The sequence below is a fragment of the Oculina patagonica genome, chromosome 11, assembly GCF_052425735.1.
Source record: "Oculina patagonica isolate OP01 chromosome 11, crgOcupat, whole genome shotgun sequence".
Lineage (NCBI taxonomy): Eukaryota > Metazoa > Cnidaria > Anthozoa > Scleractinia > Oculinidae > Oculina > Oculina patagonica.
In genome coordinates, this window is record NC_135768.1 from 5,032,757 (window position 1) to 5,059,500 (window position 26,744).

The following is a 26,744-nucleotide window of genomic DNA, read 5'->3' on the forward strand; positions in this document are numbered from 1 at the left end:
CCAAAAGGCCAACAGATAGAGTTCCAATCCGTTGCAAATTGTTTTTTGAAGGTTAGGCAAAATAAAAATATCGTTGGGAAAATAAAATTTTGGTCTATTTCAAGAAAACTGACATAAAAAGAATATTTCGGCTGGTAATTAAGTATGTTAATATCATGTAAGGGGGAGCAGGGGTGGCGCACTGGTGAGAGAGATCGCCTCCCACCAATGTCGCCCGGGTTCGATTCCAGCCCGGTGCCATATGTGGGTTGAGTTTGTTGTTGGTTCTCATCCTTGCTTCAAGGGTTTCTCTCCGGTTTCCCCGGTTTTCCTCGCTCTACAAAAACCAACACTCAAAATTCCAATTTGATCTTGGTTGCACGTACGCGTCTTAACGAGCTCCTGAGCTATTCTGTGTAACGTGGGTAATCAGAGACCAGGTCCAATACTCTAAAAGCTCTAATATTTTAAAGGCCTTGAAACACTTGCACACATTGCGTGCCTATGTTCAACAGGAATCGAGTGAAATTCACTTCGCTCACTTCAACAACAACAACAAATCACGACCCTAGGGAAAGATCACTTCAGAGACCCATACACAACAATAATATTTTCAATTTTATTCATTTCAAACTTCATTACAGTTTGAATAATCAAATAGCATCAATGTCATTTTGCGTGACGACAAACTGTCATGTTGCGTGACAACATTGCTTCTCGATCTCACATGGTGCAGCTTGTCGTCTGAGTTCTTTTCTCGCTGGGGCTTCGACAGGAAGCATCATCAGGTCCCTTGGGATAGCTGCCGGACCAGTAGAAGAAGTAGGCCCAGACATTCATTTTTGTAAACTTGGTGAGCTGAAAAAGAATGTGAAGGCAAAAAAAGAGAAAAAAAAAATTGTTAAGTAAAAATCGGGGCATTGGGATTGTCCGTTTTGCGGTTTTGGCAATTTTTACATCGGTTTCTCGGTTTTCGTCCCGGTTTCTCGGTTTTGGTGTTTTATGCGGTTTGTGGGTTTTCCTTCTTTTGGCAATTGGTTTTCGGTATTCGGCAAAAATACAAGTGGTTTTTCGGATTTGGTATTCGATGTGATTTTCGGTTTTTCCCATTTGGTTTCCTGTTCAAATGCAGGTTTGAGTACTATGATTTAGCTTGTAACTAAACAGAAATAATTTTTTTTTTAAAAAAAATCTTCAGGTTTCTATAGGGTAAGGTTAGGGTTTTTGAAATTTGAATTTTTGTGTGCGGTTTTTCGGTTTTGGTCGAAATTTACTGCGGTTTAGCTGTTTTTGATGTTTTTAGTTTATGCACCTCTGCAAACATTTTTTTTATTCGAAATGCGAACTATGTTTTATTATACATATCATGTTTTCAAACATTTTATTTTGTCTTTCATCCCCCCCTCCAAAAAGGTCCGTCCCTAATAGGGCCCAGTGCCCCTACCTCTTTCAAGATGATCGTAGGATTCCTATGACTACGTTTTTTACTGAGTTCAGCGACTATCTAGAAACCATAGTTCTATGCAAGGAACAACTGGTGGTTGTTGGTGACTTTAATATCCATGTGGACGTGCCGGATGATAGTGACTCTACAAAATTTTTAGATTTGTTGGAGTCTTTTAGTCTTCAACAGCATGTGATGGGCTCCACCCATATTCATGGTCACACCTTGGATTTGGTGATCACCCGCCAGTCTGATCAGATTCTTCGATCTACACCTCGAATTGATCGCTATTTTTCTGATCACGCCTCGGTGCTGTGTCATCTTCATTCTATCAAGCCTTCTTTCTCCGCCAGGTCACTTTCGTTCAGGAAACTAAAATCAGTTAACGTTGAAACCCTGAATGATGACTTGGCTAAGTCTGATTTATGCAAAAATCCACCAGATGATCTTGACGAGCTTGTTGTTTCTTATAATAAAACCCTAACAGCTGCTTTGGACAAGTATGCCCCTGTAAAGACCCGAACCATTGTTGTGCGGCCGCGAGTTCCATGGTACACTGAGGAAATTAGACATGCTAAAAGAGAGCGTCGGAAAGCTGAGAGAAGATGGAGGTTGTCGAAACTTAATTCCGACTTGGTCGCCTTCAAAATCAAGCGCAATGCTGTTAACAATCTTATGAACAGAGCACGGCAGGCGTTTTATACTAACTTTATTGAGGAAAACAGCTTTGACCAACGTAAGTTATTCCGTGCTAGTAAGCGCTTGTTTAATCAGTCTCAGGACGACGGGCTACCTCCAAACCTGCATGCTCCGACTTTTGCTAACGAACTGGGAAAATATTTTGTGACAAAGATTGATACCATCCGGAGACAAATTGATGCTGATATCACAGATTTAACGGTCCCCGTGGAGTCTATTACTGTTAATAGTAATGCTATGGTAATTCCAACGTTATCTGCCTTCAAGACTTTGTCTGACAAAGATGTTAAATCACTAATCCAGAACTCGGCGTTGAAGACCTGTCCGCTTGATCCCATGCCCTCCCGCTTGGTCAGCAAATGTGACGCTCTACTTCCGGTCATCACTTCAATCGTAAATAAATCATTAGAAGCTGGTCACTTTCCTGAGAGTTGGAAGGAAGCGCTAGTTTGCCCATTACTCAAGAAGCCTGGTCTCGATATTACATTTAAGAACTTCAGACCAGTTAGCAATTTGGCTTTTCTATCGAAGCTTACGGAGAAGGCAGTCTTTCATCAGATACATGATCATGTGGTTGATGTGGGCTTATACCCGATCGCGCAATCGGCTTACAGGGAGAACCACAGCACTGAAACTGCACTCCTGAAAGTCAAAAACGACATCCTCCTAAACATGAATAAGCAGCATGTAACTCTACTCGTGCTGTTAGATCTTAGCGCTGCTTTTGACACAGTTGACCACGATATCTTGCTGAAGGCACTCAAAAAGCGGAGAATTGGAGGCAGGGCATTTGAGTGGTTCCGATCTTATCTATCAGGACGCTGTCAGCGGATATTGGTTCGTGGGTGTCAGTCTGAGAGTTTCTATTTGAACTGCGGAGTTCCTCAAGGCTCCTGTCTTGGGCCGCTCTTGTTTACCATCTATACGAGCTCGCTACTAGATGTCATTCAAGATTTTCTTCCATCTGTCCATTGCTACGCAGATGACACCCAACTTTACATCTCCTTTAGCCCTGCAGATGAAACGGGTCACTCAGATGCTATTGCTGCCATCGAGCGTTGTATTCAGGTCATCAGGAGTTGGATGCATGATAATAAACTACTACTGAATGAGGATAAGACTGAGTTTCTTCTGATTGGCACAAAACAGCAGCTTGCCAAAGTAAACATCTCGCACATTACAGTCGGTAATGCAAATATAGCTCCGCAATCTCCTGTTAAGAATCTTGGAGTCTGGCTTGACTCAAACTTATCTATGGTGGATCATATCACTAAGACCAGTTCCGCAGCGTTCTATCATCTCTACAACATTAGAAGAATTAGAAGGTTCTTAACCAAAGAATGCACAGAAACACTGATTCATTCTTTTATATCAAGCCGGCTTGACTATTGTAACAGTCTCCTATTTGGAGTGCCTGAACGCCATCTTCAAAAATTACAAAGGGTTCAGAATGCAGCTGCGCGATTGATTTTCCAGGAGAGCAGATATTGCCACATCACACCTCTGCTCAAGTCATTGCACTGGCTGCCTGTTAGATATCGTATTGTTTTTAAAATTTTGTGGATTACTTTTAAAGCCGTACATGGTCTTGCTCCAGCCTACATAAGTGAACTTATTTCCGTTAGAGAAACTGCTGGAAGACATTACCTGCGTTCCAACAATGGTTTACGCCTTAATTATAGCCAATGTAAATCACTCGCAACGCTTGGGGATCGCTCTTTTCATGTGGCCGCCCCTAAATTATGGAACGATCTTCCAAGTGGAATTAGAAACATGTCATCTATGCAAAGTTTCAAGAAAGCCATCAAGACCTTTTTATTTTTAAAAGCTTTTTATTTGTACATTTCTTTTTATAGTCATATACATTTTAAACTTTTTTAGCTTGTGAATTTAAATTTTAAATTTTTAGTTTTTTCTTAACTATATTGTAATGCGCAATTGAAAATTTTTAAATTGATAATTGCGCAATATAAGTAAATTATTTATTATTATTATTATTATTATTATCAAGGGCTTTTCCTTTTCATGAAGAAGGAACAGTCCTAGGAAAGAGGTTTTAATTTCTGGTCGGGGGGGGGGGGGGGGGGGGGGGGGGGGGGGGGGGGGGTCGAGTTAAAGATTGTGCTCATACTTACATCCAAGTCTTTACAGTTGGTGTCTGTTATACCATTACCGGTACATGACAGCTTTTTATCCACAGGTATCTGCAGCTCATAGGTACCAAATGGACTCTTACACTCCTCGTCGCCAAGGAGGCGGTCGCGGACACACTTGCTCAGCGGATTACTACACATGGGCTGCCAGCGTTGGTCGTCTTTCTTGACACAAAACAAGGATTCTTCTGCTCGGAAAGAAAACAGATAGATTGTTTTAATTTTTTATATGCATCGTACTTGGTTTAATGAAGTTGCAACAGGCAACTTTCGATACATCCAAATCACTTCCAACTTGCCTCAACCTCCGAGGTTGGCAGGGAGACTGAATTAGGGATTTTGGTCTGAAATTTAGAAAGTTGGGCAGAACCCGGCTTTTTCAAAGAGGGGCCTGAGGGGTAAAATGGGAACTGGGATTTTACTACTTTTTTTGCCGGACTAGGTAAATGGGATCTGGGTCACTGAGACTGGAAATCACAAACCAAAAATGGGAACAAATGGGAATGGGAATGCCATTTGGGGATGTAAATGTAATTATTAACCTCCACCCTCCCCCTTCCCCTCCCCCCCTCCCAAGGCCCCCTTCCCCTCCCCCCTCCCAAGGCCCCCTTCCCCTCCCCCCTCCCAAGGCCCCCTTCCCCTCCCCCCTCCCAAGGCCCCCTTCCCCTCCCCCCTCCCAAGGCCCCCTTCCCCTCCCCCCTCCCAAGGACTCCTTGCGCTTGTCGTAAAGAAATCGCTTAAAACTAGTTATAATTTACGTTCCCTTCGACAACTTATACTAAAGATCTTTCAGATCGTCTCACGAATAAAACAAAACCCCCTTGTAATTTTCATTAGCTTTATTCAATCTAAAGATACTAAATTAAAATTTAAGTAAAAATTGAATCACGCACTGCTTGCACGTGTCTGTGTTAAAGGCTTTTTCCAAAGTTCTCTTGTAAGGCTAGAAGGGGGACTTACCTCTTTCTTTCGTTTTAAGCCTGCACTTCTGCTCGTCGCTGATAGAAAACCGGTCAAACTTGATTTTCCTGTATGACCCTATAGGCTGACGGTATTGCTTAATCGTGTCATCTCCTGCCCTGAAGTATGAAGCACTGAGATGGCGAATCTTGAGATGAATATCCTGGCCAACATCGGTAGGCTGTGCAGTGGGACCAGTTAACTCAACATACAGCTAACAATGAAATTGGAAACACAACCTTCACTGTTAATAACAAGGCACTGTTAATACTAAGATACTCGAAGAAATACCTTTTTTTTTCTATAAGAATATTTTTTTCCGGCCCAGGCTGAAAATTCTTATTTTTCAGCCGATTTTAGGCTGAAAATATTCTTGTGAATATTCTTACATTATAGCGTATGCCATTTCCGTTTTAGAATGTATAGAGGTATCATTTACCGGTTTTTTTTTGTACATCTAATTCTTGCAGAAATTAATGTTATGATCAAACATACGGCTAGCGCTGCTTTTGTTTTTATGTTTTGCTAGTTTTGCCATGCATGTTTTAGATTTTCAACACACAATTTTATTCTCTACAAAATCTCAGCCTCGAATTTATTCTTAAAATATTCTTAAAATTTGTTAAAGGGTTAAAAATATTGCGTTACCTTTAACAGCCGGATGTTGTAGCAACTGGAACAGCTGTCATCAATTTTGAGACTGAATCTCGTGTACCCTTTAGCAATACCTGCAAATATCTGAGAGGAAGCAATTATATAAATGTTAAAAATGTTTAGGAGAGTGTCTATCTCTATCCAATAGGCCATTTCCGATATACCCCTTGCCTCTGTTTCAAAACGAGTCTACGTGCAAAACCATGCAAATGAAAATAAGTTTGATTTGCATGAAAATAGACCTATAGGTGAAAGCAAGAGAAAATAATTTTCTCTTGGTGAAACTCATTTTAATATGAAAATAAAATGACACCCATTATCAACATTTCTACCACCCCGTCGCGATCCCCGTTTTCTAAAGGCTGCGACAAACGAGGACACATTGTTGTTCATGTTGTTTTCTTGGGCGAGGAAACGGGGAAATAGTTTTTGTGCGGACACAAAATGTTCCTGAAAGAAATGAGAAATATTTTCTGTGTCTCGGACACAAATTTTCAGTTCGTTAAACAAATGCGTGTAGTGCTAGCGTAAACGCTGATAAAAACCAAAAATAAACAAACAAACTTTTGATATATTTCAGGCGTGCCTTATGCCTTAAAGTCTTTCAGCATTATGAAGAGATGGCTTTTTTTATGTTTTGCTTTTTCAAATTCACAGGAAAATCGAAAAAATATGTAAAAACCCGTGAAAGAGTAGCACTATCTAGTTCCATGTCGCATCAGATCAGCGCGCTCGCTCAGGTTGAAAGCATACGTCAGCGTATACCAATAGGCAAATAGTAGACGCTAAATTAACCAATCAGGGCGCGCATTTCCTTAAGCTGTGCTATAACAACAAATGTTGCGTGCGGGGGCAAACAGGGAAGCGACGGTTGTATCCGCAACAACGTGTCTGCAACATTCTGTCCGCGTTTGCCACTACTTCAAAATAACTGGTATACGGGAACTTACATCCGGGTTTTTTGTTTTGTCAAAACTCCATTTATTTATGTTTGTTGTGTAAACATTGTTAGTAAAGCACTGCACCGCCTTCGTTTCCGTTTGTTCCATGGTTTGAAGTACATTTGTAAGTTGGATAATCCCATTGAGCTGCCCAGTGCCATGCGCACTCTCGCTTGCCACGCGTTGGAAATTAGCCAGGGGATCGTTTCCTTCCCATAGTGTGCGGAACCTCAGTGCCTTGTAAAGTTCATACACGTTTATCATGAAGGACTGTTCCAATTCTCTGTAAGTACTGAGGAGGTTGTCCATAAACCCGAGTTGAAGATTCTTTGTAATAGGAGCAGCTGAAAGACACGTGGCAAAATAAAAGCGATTTTCAATTGAATGTCCTCGTAAAACCAACACCTAGGATCTTCACAGCCCTCTATTTTTCGAATGTTTTTTGCGATCGATGAGCGTGGGGAAGTAACGGCGAGCGATCTGGACGCCAGCGCAAAGCGGGAGGCGCGAGAAGCGTTGGAGGCGGGATACGAAAAAAAAGTAGAGGGGTTTGGTATTTTTCTTTCACCTCTTCCCCCCCCCCCCCCCCCCCCCCCCCCCCCCCCCCCCCCCCCCCCCCCCCTTCGGTAGCCGATTCTCTCGCTGTTTTTGCGTTGAAAAATAGAGAGGCTTTGGACAGTCTAACCATTACCAAACCAATCACCCTAGCCATTCACAGTGAACACATCAGGAAATCCACATGAAGCCGGCACGAAGTGCGGGAAAATGTGTGCAAGCGCGTCGCGATTTGTTTTGGTTTTCCTTCTGATTGGTTGAGAATTGAAAGTGACGTCAGTCTTTTTTAACCAGTCACTGGCGGTCTTAAATCACTTTAATATCGATAGTTAAGGTTATATGTAAAAGGTTAACCAATGTTTTTACTATAACCTCTACCAATTATTTTAAGCATCTACGTATGTATAATCATCATCATCATCATCATCATCATCATCATCATCATCATCATCATCATCATCATTATCATTATCATCTCATTATTATATTTTCTCTTTTTTTAAAGGAAAACTTTTCCATAAAAAAAAATTCTTTCAATTCCACTCACGGTAGTCAAGAAACAACATTTCTTACCTCCTGGTCTACCTATATCCCGTAATGTTTTCTCGGTGTTATCTAGGAGGGGGATATCAAAGTTATAGCCTCCAATCTCATTATCAAGGTCCATAACCTTCCCTATCAAGTCGATACGAGCTGCACCTGCGATAAAAAAGGATTCCAAGTGACGCTTGAAGCCTGCAACGTCCTGAGGTCTGGCGGCAACTTCCAACAGGCAAAATAATTCTTCGGTTAGTGCTTCCTTGTTCAGCTCCAGATTGACCTTTGGCACAGATGGACCGGGAAAAAAAATAATGTCAATTACTGTATGGCTAGGAAACTAACGACCCCCCGTAAAGGGTGACCTCTTAAAACAGTGGCGATAAAATTTCACGGTTTTAAGTACAAAACTGATATTTGCTGTAAAAGGGGCTAGAAAAATTCTGGCTTCGACGGGATTTGAATCCTTGGTCTCTGCGAGCACCGGTGTGATACTCCACTAACTCAGCTATGAAGCAACACTTTGGTCTACACCCTTTCATATACCATTTCTGACAGAAAAGGTACCCTTTTAGATACCTTCGATAGAAAATGGTACTTTCACATACCTACAGAAGGTTACAAAATCTCCTTTCCAATTTTTTTACTCGAGTAATCCCTTAAAATACCTAAATGAATCGACTGTTAGGTACCGTAATGATTCGATTTAGCGCCCTCCTTCCAATAAGCGCCCCCTCCAAATAAGCGCCCCCCTCGAATGTGTTTTTGTATAAGCGCCCCTATCCTGCGCCCCCTTCTACGCCCCATCTTACGCGCCCCATAGCGCCCATGTGGCCCCCACGTCCGACCCTGACTCACAGATGTCCGACAGAGCACTGCCGTGGAGAGGAAGGGGAAAGGCCCGCCCGAAAAGCGCCCGCCGAGCGCCCCCCAGGGCCAAAAGAAAGGCCCCGGGCGCAAATCGAATCATTACGGTAGGTCTATTCGATATATTGTGCAAAGCCCTTTTAAATGTCAAAATGACAGTTTATCTAACCTCTTTTGTATATTTCAACTCGTGAAAATCCTACCCTTTAATGTACGGAGAGCCCGAAAAAGTAACCCATTTTGGACGGAGCCTCCCAGTATAGTTCACCATATAGGAAGAACCAACCCCCCAACGAGGGTGGGCAGGGAACACCCTACCCAGACGGGGGGTGGGGTGGGTAGTACCTGCATAACGTCTGGCACCGAGTCCACGTCCAATTGGTCAAAGTCCAAATCACTCGAATCCTTTCGAGGACTGTAATTCTTTCCAAATGTTAACCACTTTTTGATACTACTGGTGTAGCTACTGAGAGACTTGAGGCATTCCTTTCCTTGTTGACTGTCAGCAATTCCAATGGCGCTTTCTATAAATGCAAACGGGTCCTTGGAGGCTGCAGCGCTTACAAAGCCTGTCACACCTTGAAGAATGGCCAAAAAGTCACCCTTGTGAAACTTGGCTGCCTCCAAGGTCTCTGGAAGTATTGTCTCGACTTGCTTTATAATATCTGTCATCTGAGTCTCTAACTGCTGAATAGACTGTAATAATAATGATGATGATGAATTAATAATGACGATGATGATGTCAGTGATAGATGATAGAGTGATAATGATAACGATGATAAACATGTTAACGTTTTAATCCCGGTTACTCTTAATATCAGAGTGCCAACATTTGAGTTACAAGTTTTGAAATTATATTATTGAGTAAAAATCAGTTAACTCTAGGACATTCAATACAAATTGAAGACAGTAAATTAGTTAGTAGCTACAATTTAAATGGTGACACCTGTACTCGAAGTTTCAATCCTAGCACTTAAAAAGTGACAACCACCATGTAGAAACGTACAATTAATTTTTTAACTAATAAATATTTAACCGTATCAAATGAAAGTACTGCTCAATAGCTTTAATTTTGAATGATCACACACTAGGCTTTCATCCAAAGACTTTAAAAGTAAGAACCGCCTTGTACAGCATAATAAACAGTGCCACATGAAAGCACTGCTCAGTAGCTTTCATTTCTTGGGGTTTTTTTGTTTTTTTGAAAGGTCCCACACTAGGGTTTCATCGAAAGGGACTTAAAGGTTAGTGTTAAAGTTAAATTTAGTTAAGAAAGAAAGAAGGAAGAAAGAGAGAAAGAAAGGAAGAACAAAGGTTACCTTAACATAAAGTCTTTTTTCGCTGTCGGCGATGTTTTTGGCTTCTATTAATCGTCTCTTCTCGGCATTAACCTGTTTTCGACCAACTTTAGCCATCTTACGGGCGAGCTGAAGCAGAACAAAAGTCAAACAACATTGATCTATATTGGTTTTATTTCTATTCCAATTTCTAAGTCATTCCACTCTCTCTCATATAAAACATCAAGAAGGCCACGTTTTTATACAGACCTGCTGAAAATTCTCCTTGCTCTCTACCGATGACTTGATTCCGTTGAATGCAGTTTCATACTCCTTTGCCGTATTTTTTAGTTTTTCGGCTACGTTTTTCAAAGTTTCCCACCTCATGCGAGGTGCAAACAGCTTGTTTCTTCCGAATATATCGAAGCCTTTTTTCCCTAAAAAGCCGAGCTTTCTTGTCACCTCTAAGGGAAAATAAATTATGGAAAATTGTAAGAATAGCGAAATAGATTACAATCGTCTAAGAATTAAAACCCTCAGGCTGAATAAATTCTTTAACAGGTTCTCATTAAGTGGATGAAAACAGCTATCTATGAAGTGCGTGTTCTATCGGTTCACTCTGACAGATACCCGTGCCCGTGACGATCTGGGGAGAGCAGCACGATAACGACATGTCAAAACCAAAGGTATATTATATATTATTATAATCATTCCATCGGGAATTGTGGCGTATGTTGTGGCGTATTGTGGCGTATGTTTTAGCGGGCTAAAAGATGTGTAAGTTTAGTCTCCATAAATGAAAGCGAATTTCATATTGTTTTGTTTAAATCAAGTATGCATTTGTCTTCGGAATTCACGATTGGACTTCTACTTAGGAGATCTCTCGAAAGAATATTGACCAGGCTTTTGAATTTTTGGTCTAACGGAGAAGAACGGTGCTAGCGAACCGGCAGCGGGTTGTCGATGTCCAGTGAATGAGCGCTAAAGAAAAATAATCTTGTTCGCTTCAAATGATAGGCACACACTCCACGAGAGAGGAAAAGGTAATAAAAATTGTTATTCTTTGAATTCTTGTTCATCTTCTTTTGTATTATTGTCGTTTTTACGTGTCGGGCCGGAATCTTTACGTCCCACATGCATTTTTCTATGGTCTACACTCTTATAGACCATGGAAATAACGCCATAAAATGTCCAAAACTTTGCAGTGAAACCACACGCCAAACGGCTCGTGGTTTCACTTAAGTTTTGAACATTTTCATTGCTATGGTCCATAAGAGTGTAGACCATGAAAAAAATGTGGTCGATTTGTTAAATATACGCCGGCCCGCAAAATACATCAACTATTTAACAATTAGACTACGAGCCCGAGTTTTCTATGAGCAAATAGTCAACGAGGCGCAGCCGAGTTGACTATTGCTCATAGAAAACGAGGGCGAGTAGTCTAATTGTTTTAGTAGAAACTCTTAATGATTGCAGTCCAAAATCTACAATATTGTACACTTTGAAGACAAAAATCAAGAAAATTTACCGCTTAAAGAGCTACGCGCGCGCGACTGTTTTCTATCGGCGAATAGAAAACAGAGGGAGAACCAATCAGATTCGCGGATTTCCAATAGAGCACAGCTGAGTTTCTACTAAATTGTTTTATGACAATGATATTTATCAAAATTCAGGCTAGATAGGAAGGTTTTGTCGATGATCTATTTGCACTTATGTTGCTATGAGTACACACTTTTAGTTTTTATACTCCTGCTATATCAACCGTGTTTTCTTGAAAAAATACCTTTCCGGAGAACATCAGCTCTAGTACCACTTTTTTCTTCTAAAACGTTTTTAAGAAACGTTAGAGCCGCCTTCCCCTGCTCATTACTCGCGTCTCCTAGCAATAGATCCTCCGCCTGCCTTTTCACAACTCTGAGTAGCTGCATTGGGTAGCTCTTTTTGGCGAATTTGCCTATTTTCCCGGGTTGAATCATAGACGTTCTAACGGCGCCATCAGCTCCCTTAGTTGTGGGACCTAAAAATAAAAGGTACAGAATGTGTTTATGTGGCTACGCAGCTTAAGTCTGAGTAGCTGCATTGGGTAGCTCTTTTTGGTGTATTTGTCTATTATCCTGGATTGAATCATAGACTGACGCTCTAACGATGCCATCAGTCCCCTTGGTTGTGGGACCTAACAATAAAAGGTACACAATGTGTTTACGTGGCTACGCTTTAATCTTTTTCATTCCTTGGTTGTAAGCAGCTTCTCTTTTATTTTGTTTTAGGTATAAGTGTTTCTGTCATTTCTATTGCCGCCGAATTTGTCATTTGTTTAGGAAGCATTGAAGGGTTTTTGCTTTGTGCGGTTTTAAACTTTCATGGTGGTGTACAGACACCTTTTTAGCTTTTTTTATCTCGTGTTGCACTCCAAAATAATAACTGAGTTAGACCAGAAACCCATAAGTTTCTGGTTAGACTAAAAATACTCTATGCATATCTCAGGAATTCGAAATAGTAATTGGACTGAGTCTTTTTCGGGGTCGAATTCACGACTGCAATCTTCACTGTTTCTAATTACTTTTACTCAATAAATTTGAAGATTCTGTAAGTTAAGTTATATCTCAACGTTGTTCCCAGGCCCTCTCTCCTAATCCTCCGTTGTCCCTTTGTCCTCTACGGCATAAAGCATGGAAACGAGGTCGATTATTTCAACGGCTATTAGGCCAATGTTATGCTAAAAATCTAGCTTCGCCAATCGCTTTCTTTATTTTACTTTAAGTTATCCCTTTTGAAGTATTGGTAATAATAAAATATTTTATACCATGCCATAGAAAATACAGCCAATCAGAATACAGGAAAGCCGTTGTATATTCGACGGTATTCAACCCAACCTTGCAATCGAGCGCTGCGATTGTATTCTCGACAAAATTTAGTAAGCGTATTTTCTATGGCGTGGTATAAAATAGTTACACAACACTTTCTCGTGGTATAATATGGAATATCCCACTTGTCACTTGTATTTTCTTGGTACACTCGCCTAAGGGCTCGTGTGTATGCCGAGAAAATACAAGTGACTCGTAGGATATTCCATATTATACCACTCGAAAGCGTTGCATTACTAGTATATATCTAGCCTACTTGAAGTCATGTCCCTCCCCCCCCCGAACCCGAAGAAAAACGTTTTTCTGGGGGGGGGGGTACAAATTAACGTAGGCTATAGTAAACCTTACCTTTTCCTGGCTGCCCATCTTTTCCATCGGTTCCGGAGGGGCCCCTCTGGTCCCAGGGTCCATCGTCATAACACTGAAGAGCAAAACCTATCATGATATCGTCGCATTTTCTACCTTTCCCACCTTCACTCCCTTGGCCACCTGAAAACGAAGTAGAAAATTATACAATAAATTATCTTGGTCAATTTGCTGCAGAATTCCCCAAGTAGCAGGCTATAAAACGATCAGTAATGAAATCCGAAGGAGAAGATGGAATTGGATTGGCTACGTGCTCAGAAAGGAGAGGAATGATGACTGCATGGTGGCGATGGAGTGGCAACCTGAAGGGAAGAGAAAAGTGGGACGACCTAAAACCACTTGGAGAAGGACGGTGAAAAAAGAATGCAGACAAAAGGGGTGGTCCAGCTGGTCTGAAGTTAGGGGCGCAGCGCAAGACAGGGCTAGTTGGCGAGAGACAGTTACAGCCTTATGCGTCTCATAGCGCGAAGAGAACTAACTAACTAACTAATTTGCTGCAGAGATCAGTGAAACTTGGCAGACTTATATTTCGATGGGTGTTACTCTTACCGTCCTTATTAAGTTCTTTTACCATAGGAACTCACTGTTTTTCAGCCCCCACCGATCTGTTTTCAATATTTTGGTAATTTGCAGTGCGGAAATATGAAAACCGGCCAAAACTGACATCTACCGAACTCATTTGTATGCTTGTCATATCATGCATATGATGCATGTCTGCCAAATACAATAAATGGCACGCAATGCACGCAGGTCACCAGGTCTTACATTGTAACACGTAATCATTCTTAATTATAGCTTAAGTTAATTTTTACACTTCTAAGACCATAAGGGCCTAAACCTAACCCTAACCCTAACCCTAACCCTAACCCTAAGTGGCGGCAGACGGCGAAACGTGGCGTAACAACAACCAGACATGAGCGAGAGCTAATTTTTCTTTCTTTATTTATTTTCTATTTCAAATAAAGTGACATTTCGAATTTTTTTTACTGAAAAATGGGGGGTGGATATCCACCCTATCCACCCCCCCCCCTGTATCCGCCCCTGTTTAGGATCAGTTTGCCGTCTATATTTTCCGTTTTAACTCAGTTACTGATCCAGGTCTTCAATAGATCCGGCACCACTCATCGGTTTGTTGCTGTGATATTGCAGTTTTTTATTATATTATATAAGTCTGGTGGTTTCTTGGAGGTCTCCTAACCTACTTTAGTTATTTTGTACATATAATAATTGATTTTAAAAGTGGTTAATAAATGATGATGATGATGATAATGATAATGATAATGATGATGATGATGATGATGAGTTGGTGCATTGGATCTCGGGCTCAAGTCCTATATTTTTCTGCCAACGGTCAGTAAATTTATTTTTAAAAGGTTTCACCTTGGAGTAATTCTACTGATCATGGTGTGTTCTTCTTACCTTTTCCTCCTTTTCCGTTTTTGGCTGGCTGTGCTCCTTTTCCGCTGCACGATTTCAGCGCCACTGTACCCTTAATTTTGTTCCAACGGAATTTAATGTTCCCGGACTTTCCTCCTTTACCTAAAGAAAAGTGTAAATATGTGATTAACATCACCTTTAATGCGGTTTTCAGTGAAATGCGAACTCTGAAATTCAATCCTCGACCAACGGTTTACGCTTTTTGCTGCCGTTAATCATCTTAGCGGACCTCTCGGGAAACATAACTTCACTTCAACTGGGTCAAAAGGTCACGACTGTCAGTTGTGATTGGTAGATTTCGATCCATTTTGTTTGTTTCTGTTTGTCATGGTTCGTTGGCAGTCGCCATATTTATGATTGACGACAGCGAAAAACGCAATCGTTAGTTGGATTTTGAATTTCAGAGTTCTTATTTCACTGAAAACCACAATAATTCGTTGGTATACATATTTTTTGAGAAAGTATAAAAGCTTAGAGACAATACCGCAATATAGTTGGTTTCAAAAAGAAAAAGAAGTACGTATACAGTCAATAGTTTCGTTTCCCATCGCCTCGTCTCTTGTAATGGTGGGTCGGTCGGTCGGGCAAAAAAAAAAGAAAGAAAAAAGATGGAACGCTTGAAGGAAGAAAGCCTCGGGTTACGAATGCGAAAAGGTGGCTATTTCGTTCGTTATTTCCGTTATTCTTTCTTTAATCAAAATTAAAGGCAAGGACATTACATAATGTCAATTGTTGTTGATAAAACAAGATCGTGTGCTTGTAAATTAAAGTACTTGCTTCTTTGACTAGTGAATCTGCAATTTTTTTTTTTTTTTTTTTTACTTTTTGAAAAAAATGGGTCGGTCGGGCGATGGGAAACGAAACATTTTATTGGGATGGCCTAAACACTACTTTTATATCATTCCTCCTTCGGAAGCATTTGCTATGATTTAGGTTTACTATTTTTCGACCTTAGGAAAGTTAAACTTATTTATAAACGGCTGAAACTTGATAAAAAAATTAAAAACTAACTTTCCAGCTACAAGGTCAAATCAGTACCTGACACCATCTAGCAGTCTCTTTAACTTGCAAACTGGCTTTACAATTAATAAAGCAAAGAAATATATCTAAAACCATCTCAGTCCCTTTGCGTGTTCGGCTTAAAGGAGCTAAAGATTTTAGATTTGTATTTGTGTGGTAGGAAACCTATAAATAATTGTCCATTTTTATTAACAATTGCTATATGAGAGCACTAAAACGTTTTCCAAGCGTCTTTAACTGCGGATGGCCAGGATGAAAATGGATTGCAACTTGAAAAAAGTGAGGCTAACGTTTTCATTTGTTTCCGCGCGTCTAAAAAAATCGATTTCTATTGCCGAAGTTTGATTTCTATCCCCAAATTAAGGTTATACCTTTCTTTAGATGTTTAAAGTAAATGATTTTCATGGGTAAAGTTGCCTACCACTATTTTCAGAACAGTATAGATAAAAAACCTGCTAAATCCCCTTGACATAGCTTATTTAAGCGAGTATAGTCCCTATCGTGAGCAGTAACGTCACTAAAGAGCACTCGCCGAGAAATCTCCCGCTCTTCGTCTTAGGCTTTGCGTGGTCAGCAGAACAAGACGGAGGAGAGACTAGGGTCTAGCCTAATCCAAAACAAGCTTTACCTGATTTTCCTGCATTGCCTCCATTTTTTCCGTTAGGTCCATTGTATCCACTTTTGCCAGTATAGTAAGTACGGCACCAGTCCTTCTTACCGGAAGTAAAGATCCCTTGGTCTTCGCAGATTGATTTTGGCAAATCAGGTGGCTAATTCATAAACAACAACACCACCAACAAAAATCATTTTCAATTGACTGATGCATTATGTATGACAAAAATTAACTATAATATTGTTAATGCGCTGTAATGCTAAATTTCTTGAAGTTTCGAGACTTCTGTCTCTTCATCAGTGTAGAATTGCCACATTATGTAGGCGCGCGCGCTAGTCTTATGCTTGCCACTTTGGACTTCGGCGCGGGGCCTTCCCGTATAGAATAATTTTAAGTAACCCCCGGGGGAGGCTTTTAACTTACCGGTTGGGGCCTGTTTCCTCCCTTTGCGCCATCTCCCCCATCCTGTCCTTTGTGTCCATTGCCTCCATTGGCGATGACGTCAAAGCTACCCTCAACAACATCAGCATTTATTTCAACTGCAAAAAAAAGTACTGAATGTTACAGCCCGTACGACTGAAGGGTTGTAGGATACATATACATTTATATGCGAACCGGGATAAGCCCCGGGGTAGGCCCATTGTGCTTCTAAAAGTTGCATATTATGTTTCTAGCACTACTTCTAATTTTGTCCTAATGATGATGATGATGAAGATGATGATGACGACGACGACGATGATGATGATGATGATGATGATGATGATCATGATGATAATGATGATGATGGTTTATTACGTAAACAGTGTTTGTCCAATGTTGGCACTTGATGGCAAAAAATTATTGCAATGTTCTTAAATTATTCCTCTCTGTAACACCAAATGGCCTGATTGTTACATTTTGTTTGCGAGATCTATATCTGGCTCTCTGACTGGTTATACGCTGGACTGACCCTTTCACTACTTACTTCATTGCGTCAGAAGCGCACGCATTGGTAGCACGAGCACCAACGACCTTTTGTCGAACTCTGAGGAAGGTGCATAGTAGTCACCGAAAATATAGATTGCAAAAAAACAGATCGGCTCAAAAAACCGTTTCATTTTATAAACTCACTAACCTTTGGGTCCGTCTTTGCCGTCGTATCCATCTTCCCCATCTGTTCCTGTTATCACTCGCTTTTTATAAACCTGATTCCAGTTTGGCGCAGAGACATCAATTTGGCTTCCTGGAGAAGCGACAATCCTTCGAGTGTACAATTTTAAATTTCTGATTCCGTGCAGTTTGACAGGCTCCTGTAGAAATTTTATTAAAATTTTATTTTTTTTCATCCCCAGACTATTGCAGTCAAACCTGCCGTAGGGGACCATGCACCCATTTATTTAAACTTGTCTCACTGAAGAGAAATAAAGGATATTTATTCTAAGAAATAAATGTTTCTATTACAAAAACTGCAGTGATACAGCGAGTGGTACCAAATCGATAAAAATGTGGATGATATAATTTTTGACCAATCAGCTCGCAGCGTTTGCCACCTTTCAATGCTCAATGAGCCAAAGGTTTTCGATACGAAATCGAAACATCTTCAGCATCTCCTTGGCAATCTTCGGAAATCTTCTGAAATTTTCGGGAAAATTCGGAAAATATTCGAAAACATTCGTTTACCTTCGGACAGCATTTTAAAAATCTTCGGAAATCTACGGACAAAAACCTCGTCATATCAACCTAGTAATTGGCCCAGCTCACCACGAGTCTCTCGTAGCTCAGTTGGTTAAAGCGTTCAACCGGTATCTGGGAGGCCATTGGTTCGATTCCCGTCGGGGACTCAGATTTTTTCTTTGTCCCATGCTCGAGTCATTGTTAAACAATTCACTTCATAATTTATCAAAATTTACCATCTTTATCATTTACTAATGTGAGACTTGTTTTTAACGAGTAATTTCTTGCAACATCTTTACAGTATCATTTTATTTATTTCGAGTTTTTAAAATCAATTTTGAAAACTTTTGAATTCCTTGATAGCAAGCGTATCAATGATGGTTAAGCTTTTGTAATACAAGACTTTTTGTATAGTAAAATTTAAACTTAGTTTTTAGGGTTTGGAAAGTAAAATAATTTTTTTATTTCTAAGCCCTACATGTAATTTATTTTGTTTTATAAGTCATGATAAAGATAATGGCCATTGAAATATATAGCTGAATCCCAGATACCCGTTTATTTGGATGCAAGTTTTGTGAACCATATGATTTATACCTCAATATACAGTGTATCTGCGAGAATCTCCACTTGCGGTGCATGTCGTATAGTTTTCCGTGTTGCATCAAAATTCAAACGCCTCTGGTTCATTAGTTGTTCCTTGATATATTTCAGATGAACTACTCGACCAAGAATGCGATAGTGATCTACAAGATAAAAGAGAGTTCATTTTGTTTTTTAATAATAAATCGTGAATTGATTCTTTATGATCCGGGGAAGAGACTCCTATGTTGCTCGAAATTACCCGTAATTTCTCAAAAAGTTGCTCAAAAGTTGCTCCAAAAATCCAAAAAAAGTTGCTTCTGATAATAAAAGTTGCTCGAAAATTGCTACAAAAAATCCAACACTCTGCTTTTAATTAAAAGAAATTCTCTAAATATATGCTAATTTCACTTTAAGGGTAAGATTTCTAAGCAGTTTTATGTAATTTTACAGCAAAAGAAGTATCTAAATAACATATTTAAGGGAAATTTGTTAAATAACAAGAATTTCTTTAACTGAGGAAAATGAAAAAGAAATCGATGACATCATGATTGCTGACAAATTTTGTAATGTTTTAATGCAGAATGAAATTAAATTGATCCTCGAAAATCTTCAGCAAACTTCGTAAATCTTCGTAAACATTCGTATGGCTTTTGAACAACACTCAGATAATCTTCGGAGATCTTCGGAGAAGTTGCTCGAAGGGGAAAATGTCGCTCGAAATATGAAAAGTTGCCAAAAAGTTGCTGAGCAACTTGTAGAAAGCCCTAGGTGTGGATGGGGATTTAAAGTGCACCTATGATCAAATTGTTGATTTTCCCTTTTTTTACCTTTTTGTGCCAATTAGACTTCTTACTCATTCTGCCAATTTTCAATCCATTACGAACATCACAAGTCAGTTTATTTAACGTTTATTTCCGATAATTTACGGCCGTCATTAAACAACCTTGTTCCAAGGCTTGGCTGCGAATAGGGAGAAAATGACGTCAAAGGTTCCAAAATACTTCACGGGTCGAAACTATAATAACAATATGTATTGAAAATCACGCGAAAAGGAACAAAAACTTTGGACTTGTTTTTCGTGCAATTTTCTTTGCTGATTGTTATTCTAATTTCAACCCGTGAGGTATTTTTGAGCCTTTGACGTCATTTTCTCCCTATTCCCAAACAAGCCTTGGAACAAAGTTGATAATTGGCGGCCGAAAATTTCCTGGAATAAATGTTATAATAAAACGACTTCTGATGTTCGTAATAGATTGAAATTTGGCAAGGTGAGTAAAAAAGTCTAATTGTTCACGACAATGTAAAAAAATGAAAATCAAAAATTTGATCATAGGGGCACTTAAAATAATAGCTGAAAATTGGCCAAAATTTTATCTGTTAGATGAGAAACGCTGCGTTTTTAATTGATTCCTGAGAAATGTCAGGTTGCTGTTCGCTGAATGGCTGAAAAGTTAGCTGATAGCTGAGTTTCCAGTACCTCATTCAGACCATCTAGGAATGACGGAGTGTCTGACAAATTTCTTAATTCTAAGATGCTGGAATCTGCTTCGTTGGGCGTGGCTCAAATTTTAATTTCACTTTCAAGGGGTAACATTTCTAAGGGCCTGTTTATATGGAGCAGAGTTGTCCCTGGTAAGAGAGTTACCCTTCATACCGAGCCACCCCGGGCGAGAGAGCTTTTCATACGTTTCTTTATAAATAGCTGCGAACTGTTTACATGAGGAATTGCAAAGTTGGCTCGGGGGGCAGGGTGACCCTGGGTGGAGGGTCACTCGCTTTGATAGTAGGGAGACCCTGGGGAGCGAGCCAACTTTTTTCCATATAAACAGTTTGGTTATTTTTGCCTCGCCTACCAGAGACAAGTTGACACATACGGAGCATGCGCAAATGCTGGAATGCCAAAACAACATCGAAGTTGGCGGTAAATTTGTCCAAAATGAAATGGTCTTTGTTGATGTTTCAGCGTTCCTGATTTAAGAAAAACTAGCCATAATAAAGGTTTTAAAACAACTCTCGCCAGTCTTTTGAACCGAGAGGGCCAAGTTTTGGCTCGGTCAACAGGGACAACTTTCTCATATAAACGCTCGGCAAAAGATGCCTCACGGAAGAGGGTTACCCTCCTACCAGGGACAACTCTTTTCCATATAAACAGGCCCTAAAGCGAGTGGGGTATTTCCTGCCATGTGTTATACAGTTCATTTCCCTGAGGTTCAATAACGCTTAAAAAATTATAATTTTAAATATGTAAAAGAAAAAAGTGTATTCGTTGGTTTCTAATTTTCATGAGTTATCTCTTATCTTCTCGCCTCTAAGTATTTGAAACAAAACAGAAAATTTAACTGTACATCTTCGCTTGCTTTCTAAAAATTGATTCACAAACTGGCCCATCATTCGTTTCATATGATATGAAATATTGTAAACTATTGATATACCAAAATTTAATAATCGTATCTCCCTGTGTACTTCTGATACAAAAGCAAATGTTTTGATCGTAAAATATGATACTCATAAATAAAACTGTGTTAAATATCAACTCTTGCACATTTTTTTTTCTTAAGACATTTTTCTTAGGCTATTCTTTACTAGCCATTAGATATAAATAATTTGTTCTTCTGCTGCAAAACCTCTGTCTGTTTGTTATTTATTAACATCGTCATATTATTTTTTGGATTAAGTACCAGTCTTTTATTTTCACATTTAAATTTTATTGTAATCTTGCTGACGTTCACTTCTAAAGATGTTTGTTGTAATATACGGAACGTCAAGTTTTGGAATTCAAAGTTTTTTCCGACATGCGTTGTTTTTTTCATGTGCAGTGTGTGTGTGTGTTTTTTTATCAACTCTTACCTTTTTGAAATTCACAAATATAAGCTGTATTAATTCCACCGCGTTGTCCCATAAAAAGGCCTCGGTTTCCAGGTGGATTGTCTTTTGATATAACTGCATGGTTCCTTCCACTAGCAGGCTCATTTTCTTGCCACTTCTCATCGATGGTCAGCGGTTCTCCACTGACCCAGACCCACTTGTTGCTCTGTTTTCTTAAGCCTATGTGCCATTCAGTGGCTGAGGTACGTTTTTGAATCACTTTATTGATAAACTCCCATTCTTCTTCTGTTTCCATGGAAACAAGGTCGCCTTTTTGTCGTTTGCAGCTTTTTCGGTTTTTAGACCAGTTTTTTCCTGATTCATATAACTTGTAGCAGGAACTGCCAAAGCATAAATCTGTGCCTAGAAAGGGACAGAAGGTAAAGCTTTAAAGGGACTGTGTCACGGCTAAGTTGGTTTTATGTTGTTAAATTTTGTCAATTATTCGCTATGAAACTTAATTAATGTTTGCAAAGAAATTAATTCTATGATTCTAAATGACAAAACCATAGCTTCATAGCAGCCAAATGTGTCTCCCGGGCGTTTCAACTTTATGTTACAAGCAGAGACAAGATTAACTTTGAAAACTGTTCCGCCGGACCATATTTCAAAAACCCATACCGCAATCCTTTTCAATCTTCGACACTTTTTGTCATCCATACCTTCTTTTGCATTTGGTGTGTTATTTAAATATTCCTTCATTGTTTTAATTACATCTGCAAATGGTTAGACATTCTAGTCTTCTCGGAAAAGGACGATAAATCGTAGGTCCAGTCTCCTGTGTCTTCAGTCTTCTAATAGGGGACGTTAAAGAACCCACACACTATTCGCAAAGAGTAGGGCACGAAGCTCCCGGTGTTCTCGTCTGGCCTTAACAATTGTATCTTAAAAATTACAGTATATGTAAAGCGTATTTGAACAAATACTTGCGGGTTAGAGACTGTTGTGAGTGTTTTGTTGACAAATACACGCACGCGCTGGCCGCACAATGAACGAGAAATTTTCAATACTGCACGAGGCGTAGTATTGAAAATTTCGAGTTCATTGTGAGGCCAGCAAGTGCGTGTATTTGTCAACAAAACACGAACGGACAGACTCTAACCCTTTTAATATACCATCTGAGTACACTGCAAGCGATCATCGACTTAACAAACCTCAAACAATGAGCTTAATGTTTAAAAATAAGAAGTGTAGTAGTACATAATTACACGGGATTACATCAATAATATAAAAATCACAAAAAAGCCGTACAAAGATAAAGCTTAAAATGGTTCATAAAATCGTTCATCAGCTGTGGTCGTTCATAAATACAGTCAGCGAGAAGCTTGTTCAAAGCAAGTCGATGGCTTTCACAATCAAGCAACTACGAGCAAGTCAATCGCACACAAAAATGTATTTATTGAGCTGCAGTTTACCTTTGAACATGAAAGCTCTTCAAGTTGTTATCCTCTTCGATTTTGTTTGGTATTGGATCGTTGATAATTTGAAGAATATATTTTTCTTTCACTTCTACAAGCCTTGGAGCTGAAGACATTTTCAATAATGCACGATTTTTGTGCATTATTGTCAATACTGCACTGTCGGAGTTTGCTAACGACAGGTAAAGCAAAATCACGTGATCTATTTTAACCAATTGCGCGCGTACGTGGATTTTGGACAGTGAACGAAGATTGTATATTAAACATGGAAAATGTGCTATATAAATGCATTATCATTATCATTAAGAGGTTACTTTAAACATTTAAACGAATTTGATGGTCATTTCCTACGCTTATAAAGTTTCGCTAAAATCCGTGACACGGTTCTTTTAATTAGTTTTTTGTTCAAATGACTAATTGTCCCATCTTTTTCAACAAAAGCTTCCCAGAAGACTGAAAGAAAGGCGTGAAATTCACTAACAGTCACCATCCTTCCCACTGAGGGCCGCTGGCTAAACCAGGGGGGCTAGGTGGATTGCCTAGTCACCCCCGACGACAGCCAAGCTGCCAAAAGCAAGATAATCATCATTAAAATACATAGGCGTACGGGAACCTTCGGAGCTGGGGGGGGGGGGGCGAACCTTTTTGCCCGAAAAATAAAGAAACGGCATGCGTTGAAAGGGAATAAAGAGGCATATAAAATGGACAAATCAATTCGGTAGATGACTTTAAGTACCGCTTGGGAAGCTAATTTATAATACAAAAGCGTGTGAAACATTGGGGTGGGGGGGGGGGGGTAAATGGGTTAAAACATTTTGTTGAGAGTTTTGGTCTGGCTTATTACTAAACATTTGAGTCAAAAGCATTAGCTATAGCTTCATAACATATGTAACAGCTTTGTTTCAAAATCTTACAGTGGATCTGCCGCGTGCTCACGCTCGAACTATGGAAAATTCAAATTAAACTTCTGATCTCCCTCGCCAATTTCCCACTCACTTCAAAATGATTGCAACTGAATTAAACTAAGCATTTTGCCCGAAAAATTTCGGCCTGGGGGGGGGGGGGGGGCCCCCCCCCCCCCCCCCCCCCCCCCTTTAAATCTGAAAACCCACAAAAAAAAAAAAAATTTCCATCCAAAAGGCAATTTTATACATAACAAAATATGTCATTGTTCATGGAGACATTACTCGATTAAGTTATTAATCATCATGATCTTACTCATTCCCATGTCCACAATGGAGGGAGTCTGGAGCCAAGTCCTGGCGGGTATTTCTGGATTGCTTTGTGATCCATCACCTAATGAGGTCTCTGCACATCCGCCAGTAATTGTGACCTGATACTGAGAAGCTTTGAAAGGAAAAACATAAATATGTCAACTTTTTCTTTTTTAGTCTTTCAGTCTCAGGAGTGCTTAATTCAGAACTGAGGAAAATTAAAAAACAAACAACACACGGACGTATAAAATAGATTGGCTCTTCCACAGCCCAGTACCAGCCAATGATTTAAAGGGACTATGTCACGGATTTTAACTGATCTTTGAACCACCAAAATTTATATTTATGTGGCAGGAAACCTAATAATAATAGTCTGTTTTATTAAAAATTGCTATATTAGATTACTGAAACTGTTAACGAGCATCTTTGGCTGCGGATGGCTCGGATGGAAACGAAACTAAAAAGAATTACCTAAAATACGCGTGACCGAGTCTCTTTAAGTAAATTAAGGTAAGGTAAGGTAAATTAAGAAAAGGTAAGAATGAAGGTAGAGAAGGAAAGGAAAATAAAAGAACTAAAAGAAAACATAAAAGAAAGGAAGAGGAAAACAAAGAAGTCATAAGCAATACAGATCTTGATTTCTTGCAAATAAAATAACAAAGGATAAAATGGAATTTTGGGTAGCTTTAAGATAGAAACCTGCAGATATACAATAGACCACCCAGCTCACAGAAGAAAATGCTCTCATGGCTGTGCTCTTTAGAGCAGTTAACAATGGCATTCTTCATATCACTAAGAACGTCTTGACGTGAAGTAAAAATTTTTCACTGCAAACTTTATACGGACGCAAAATTTCATAAAGTTTGGTATAGAAAAGTTAAACATTTTTAATGAAATGATTACCAACCTTTTTTATAATTATCATGTGAAAATTATTTTCTTTTAAAAGGAGGGCTACAAAGTTGTTCATTTTCACAGTTATATTTAATTTTTAGCCGTTAATCAATAAAGATTTTTTTCTTTGTTTTTTATAAATGAGGCGAAGATTAAATGATTTGCATGTATCATGTTAAGTATGAAAAGGGCTATTCATGAAAAACCTCTTTTGCTGATTTAGTGAAATTTATTATGCATTTCGTTCAGTGTGTCCTCTGTTTTCAACACCTATTGAATTTACTTTAAAAAGGCATTGAATATCTAGTTTTACTTGTTTCTTTAATTTGTGAAACATAAATGGTCAATCGTTTATTTAAACAGAGCGAGTTTTGCTGGATCGAAACCCTTATTTCTAAACCGATTTCTAAGGGAAGTTTGCCCTTATGATTAATTTTTGGTTGATTTTGTACAAGCGAAAATCTTACTCGCTTCATCCTAAATTGATCCTGAATTTCGAACGGATAGAGTTTTAAAACTTGAATTGTTTAATGTTTTTCATTTATTCATTCACGGGACAAAAGTTTCGAAAATAGACTTTTTTTAAAGAGGCACTACAATGTCGATTTTGTCGCGTTTTGGTCAAAATGCGCTTACTTTATAACACCAAGATGCAGATTTTTTTAAAAACTATAACAATTTTCTGTACCCATAGCGCAATAAAAAATTTAAAAGTGGAATATTTCGTTCGGCTCACACGCAACCGAACTTCATCAGTCACCATTAAAAAAAATGTTAGTGTTAAGAAGGGCTTTATCAGGTTCGTGAGAGTCTGGAGGGGGCTAAAACAGTTTCATAGTTGGTTTTTTTTTTTCAAATTTGAAGCCATTGTCTCTATTCAGAGGGTTTTTGTACCCGGAGCTGATTGCCTGTCTTGTGTTTCTTTCCGTGGTAGAAACCTTTTTGCTGGCATCTACTGAGTGTCCCGTGAGTTGGAAATTTTCATGAATAGCTGACGAATTCTTCGATAGGTGTCCGTTACCTCGAGTTTTTAGTAAAAGAAAAGTTTCGCCACGCCAACCTATTTTTTGTGACACTGTTCAAATTATAATAATTGTGGTAGACTGTTCCGAACTTTCAAAGGGTTTCTGTTTTGTCCTTAACATATGCTAATTGTGATCTAAAAGAAATGAAAGACTTGTAGACTCGTGCGACTTAAATGCCCTTTGTAAATGCCCTTGATATGTGGCAGTGAAGCATATATTTTCTACTTGTCGCGAGATGAAGATATTAAGTGAAGTTTTAGAAAGTATAATTGGGTTTTAGCGAATTTTTTGAAGACACTGCAACAGAATTTAAAAAAGAATGTCTGCCTGAGTTTAACAGAGAGATCAAAATCTCGTCGAGCATGTGTTACCTGTGAAACTCTTGACACCACTTTTATTGCTACTGTGTACTGGTAATTTTACCATGATCATTCATTTTAGGCTTTAGGATGTAAAGAAGTCTTTTGGCTTTTCAAAGTTATACCTTCCGAGTAAGCGGAGCAGTTTTAAAATAGTTTGGTTGTTGGCTAAATGAAAGCCGACAAACTTTCACCTGACATTAATCGCGTTAAATTTAGTATTCTCACTGACAAAAGACAAAAGGCCGAAATAAGAACGTATATTAAATTGACAAAGGTTTCAATATTTTGCCTGACAAATGTTGTCTTATCCTAAACAAAAGCTATCTAAAAACCGACAACCGTCTCAAATGATAGATGGCAATTGA

The 26,744-nt window shown here is 39.2% G+C and overlaps 1 protein-coding gene across 1 annotated transcript in view; it reads right to left on the reverse strand.

Annotated features, from left to right (window-relative positions):
* LOC144630562 (uncharacterized) overlaps nucleotides 1–24,210 on the reverse strand; it is an 88,479-nt gene extending 64,269 nt beyond the window's left edge. Inside the window, exons 1-8 of the mRNA XM_078488926.1 lie at nucleotides 24,103–24,210; nucleotides 21,449–21,829; nucleotides 18,614–18,762; nucleotides 17,481–17,655; nucleotides 16,790–16,905; nucleotides 16,382–16,523; nucleotides 14,716–14,835; nucleotides 13,279–13,419 (exon numbers count right to left, since the gene is read on the reverse strand). Of these exons, the coding sequence (XP_078345052.1) occupies nucleotides 13,279–13,419; nucleotides 14,716–14,835; nucleotides 16,382–16,523; nucleotides 16,790–16,905; nucleotides 17,481–17,655; nucleotides 18,614–18,762; nucleotides 21,449–21,829; nucleotides 24,103–24,112 (1,234 nt within the window). The 5' untranslated portion in view covers nucleotides 24,113–24,210. The remainder of the gene's footprint in view (nucleotides 1–13,278; nucleotides 13,420–14,715; nucleotides 14,836–16,381; nucleotides 16,524–16,789; nucleotides 16,906–17,480; nucleotides 17,656–18,613; nucleotides 18,763–21,448; nucleotides 21,830–24,102) is intronic.
* Between the last annotated feature and the right edge of the window lie 2,534 nt (nucleotides 24,211–26,744).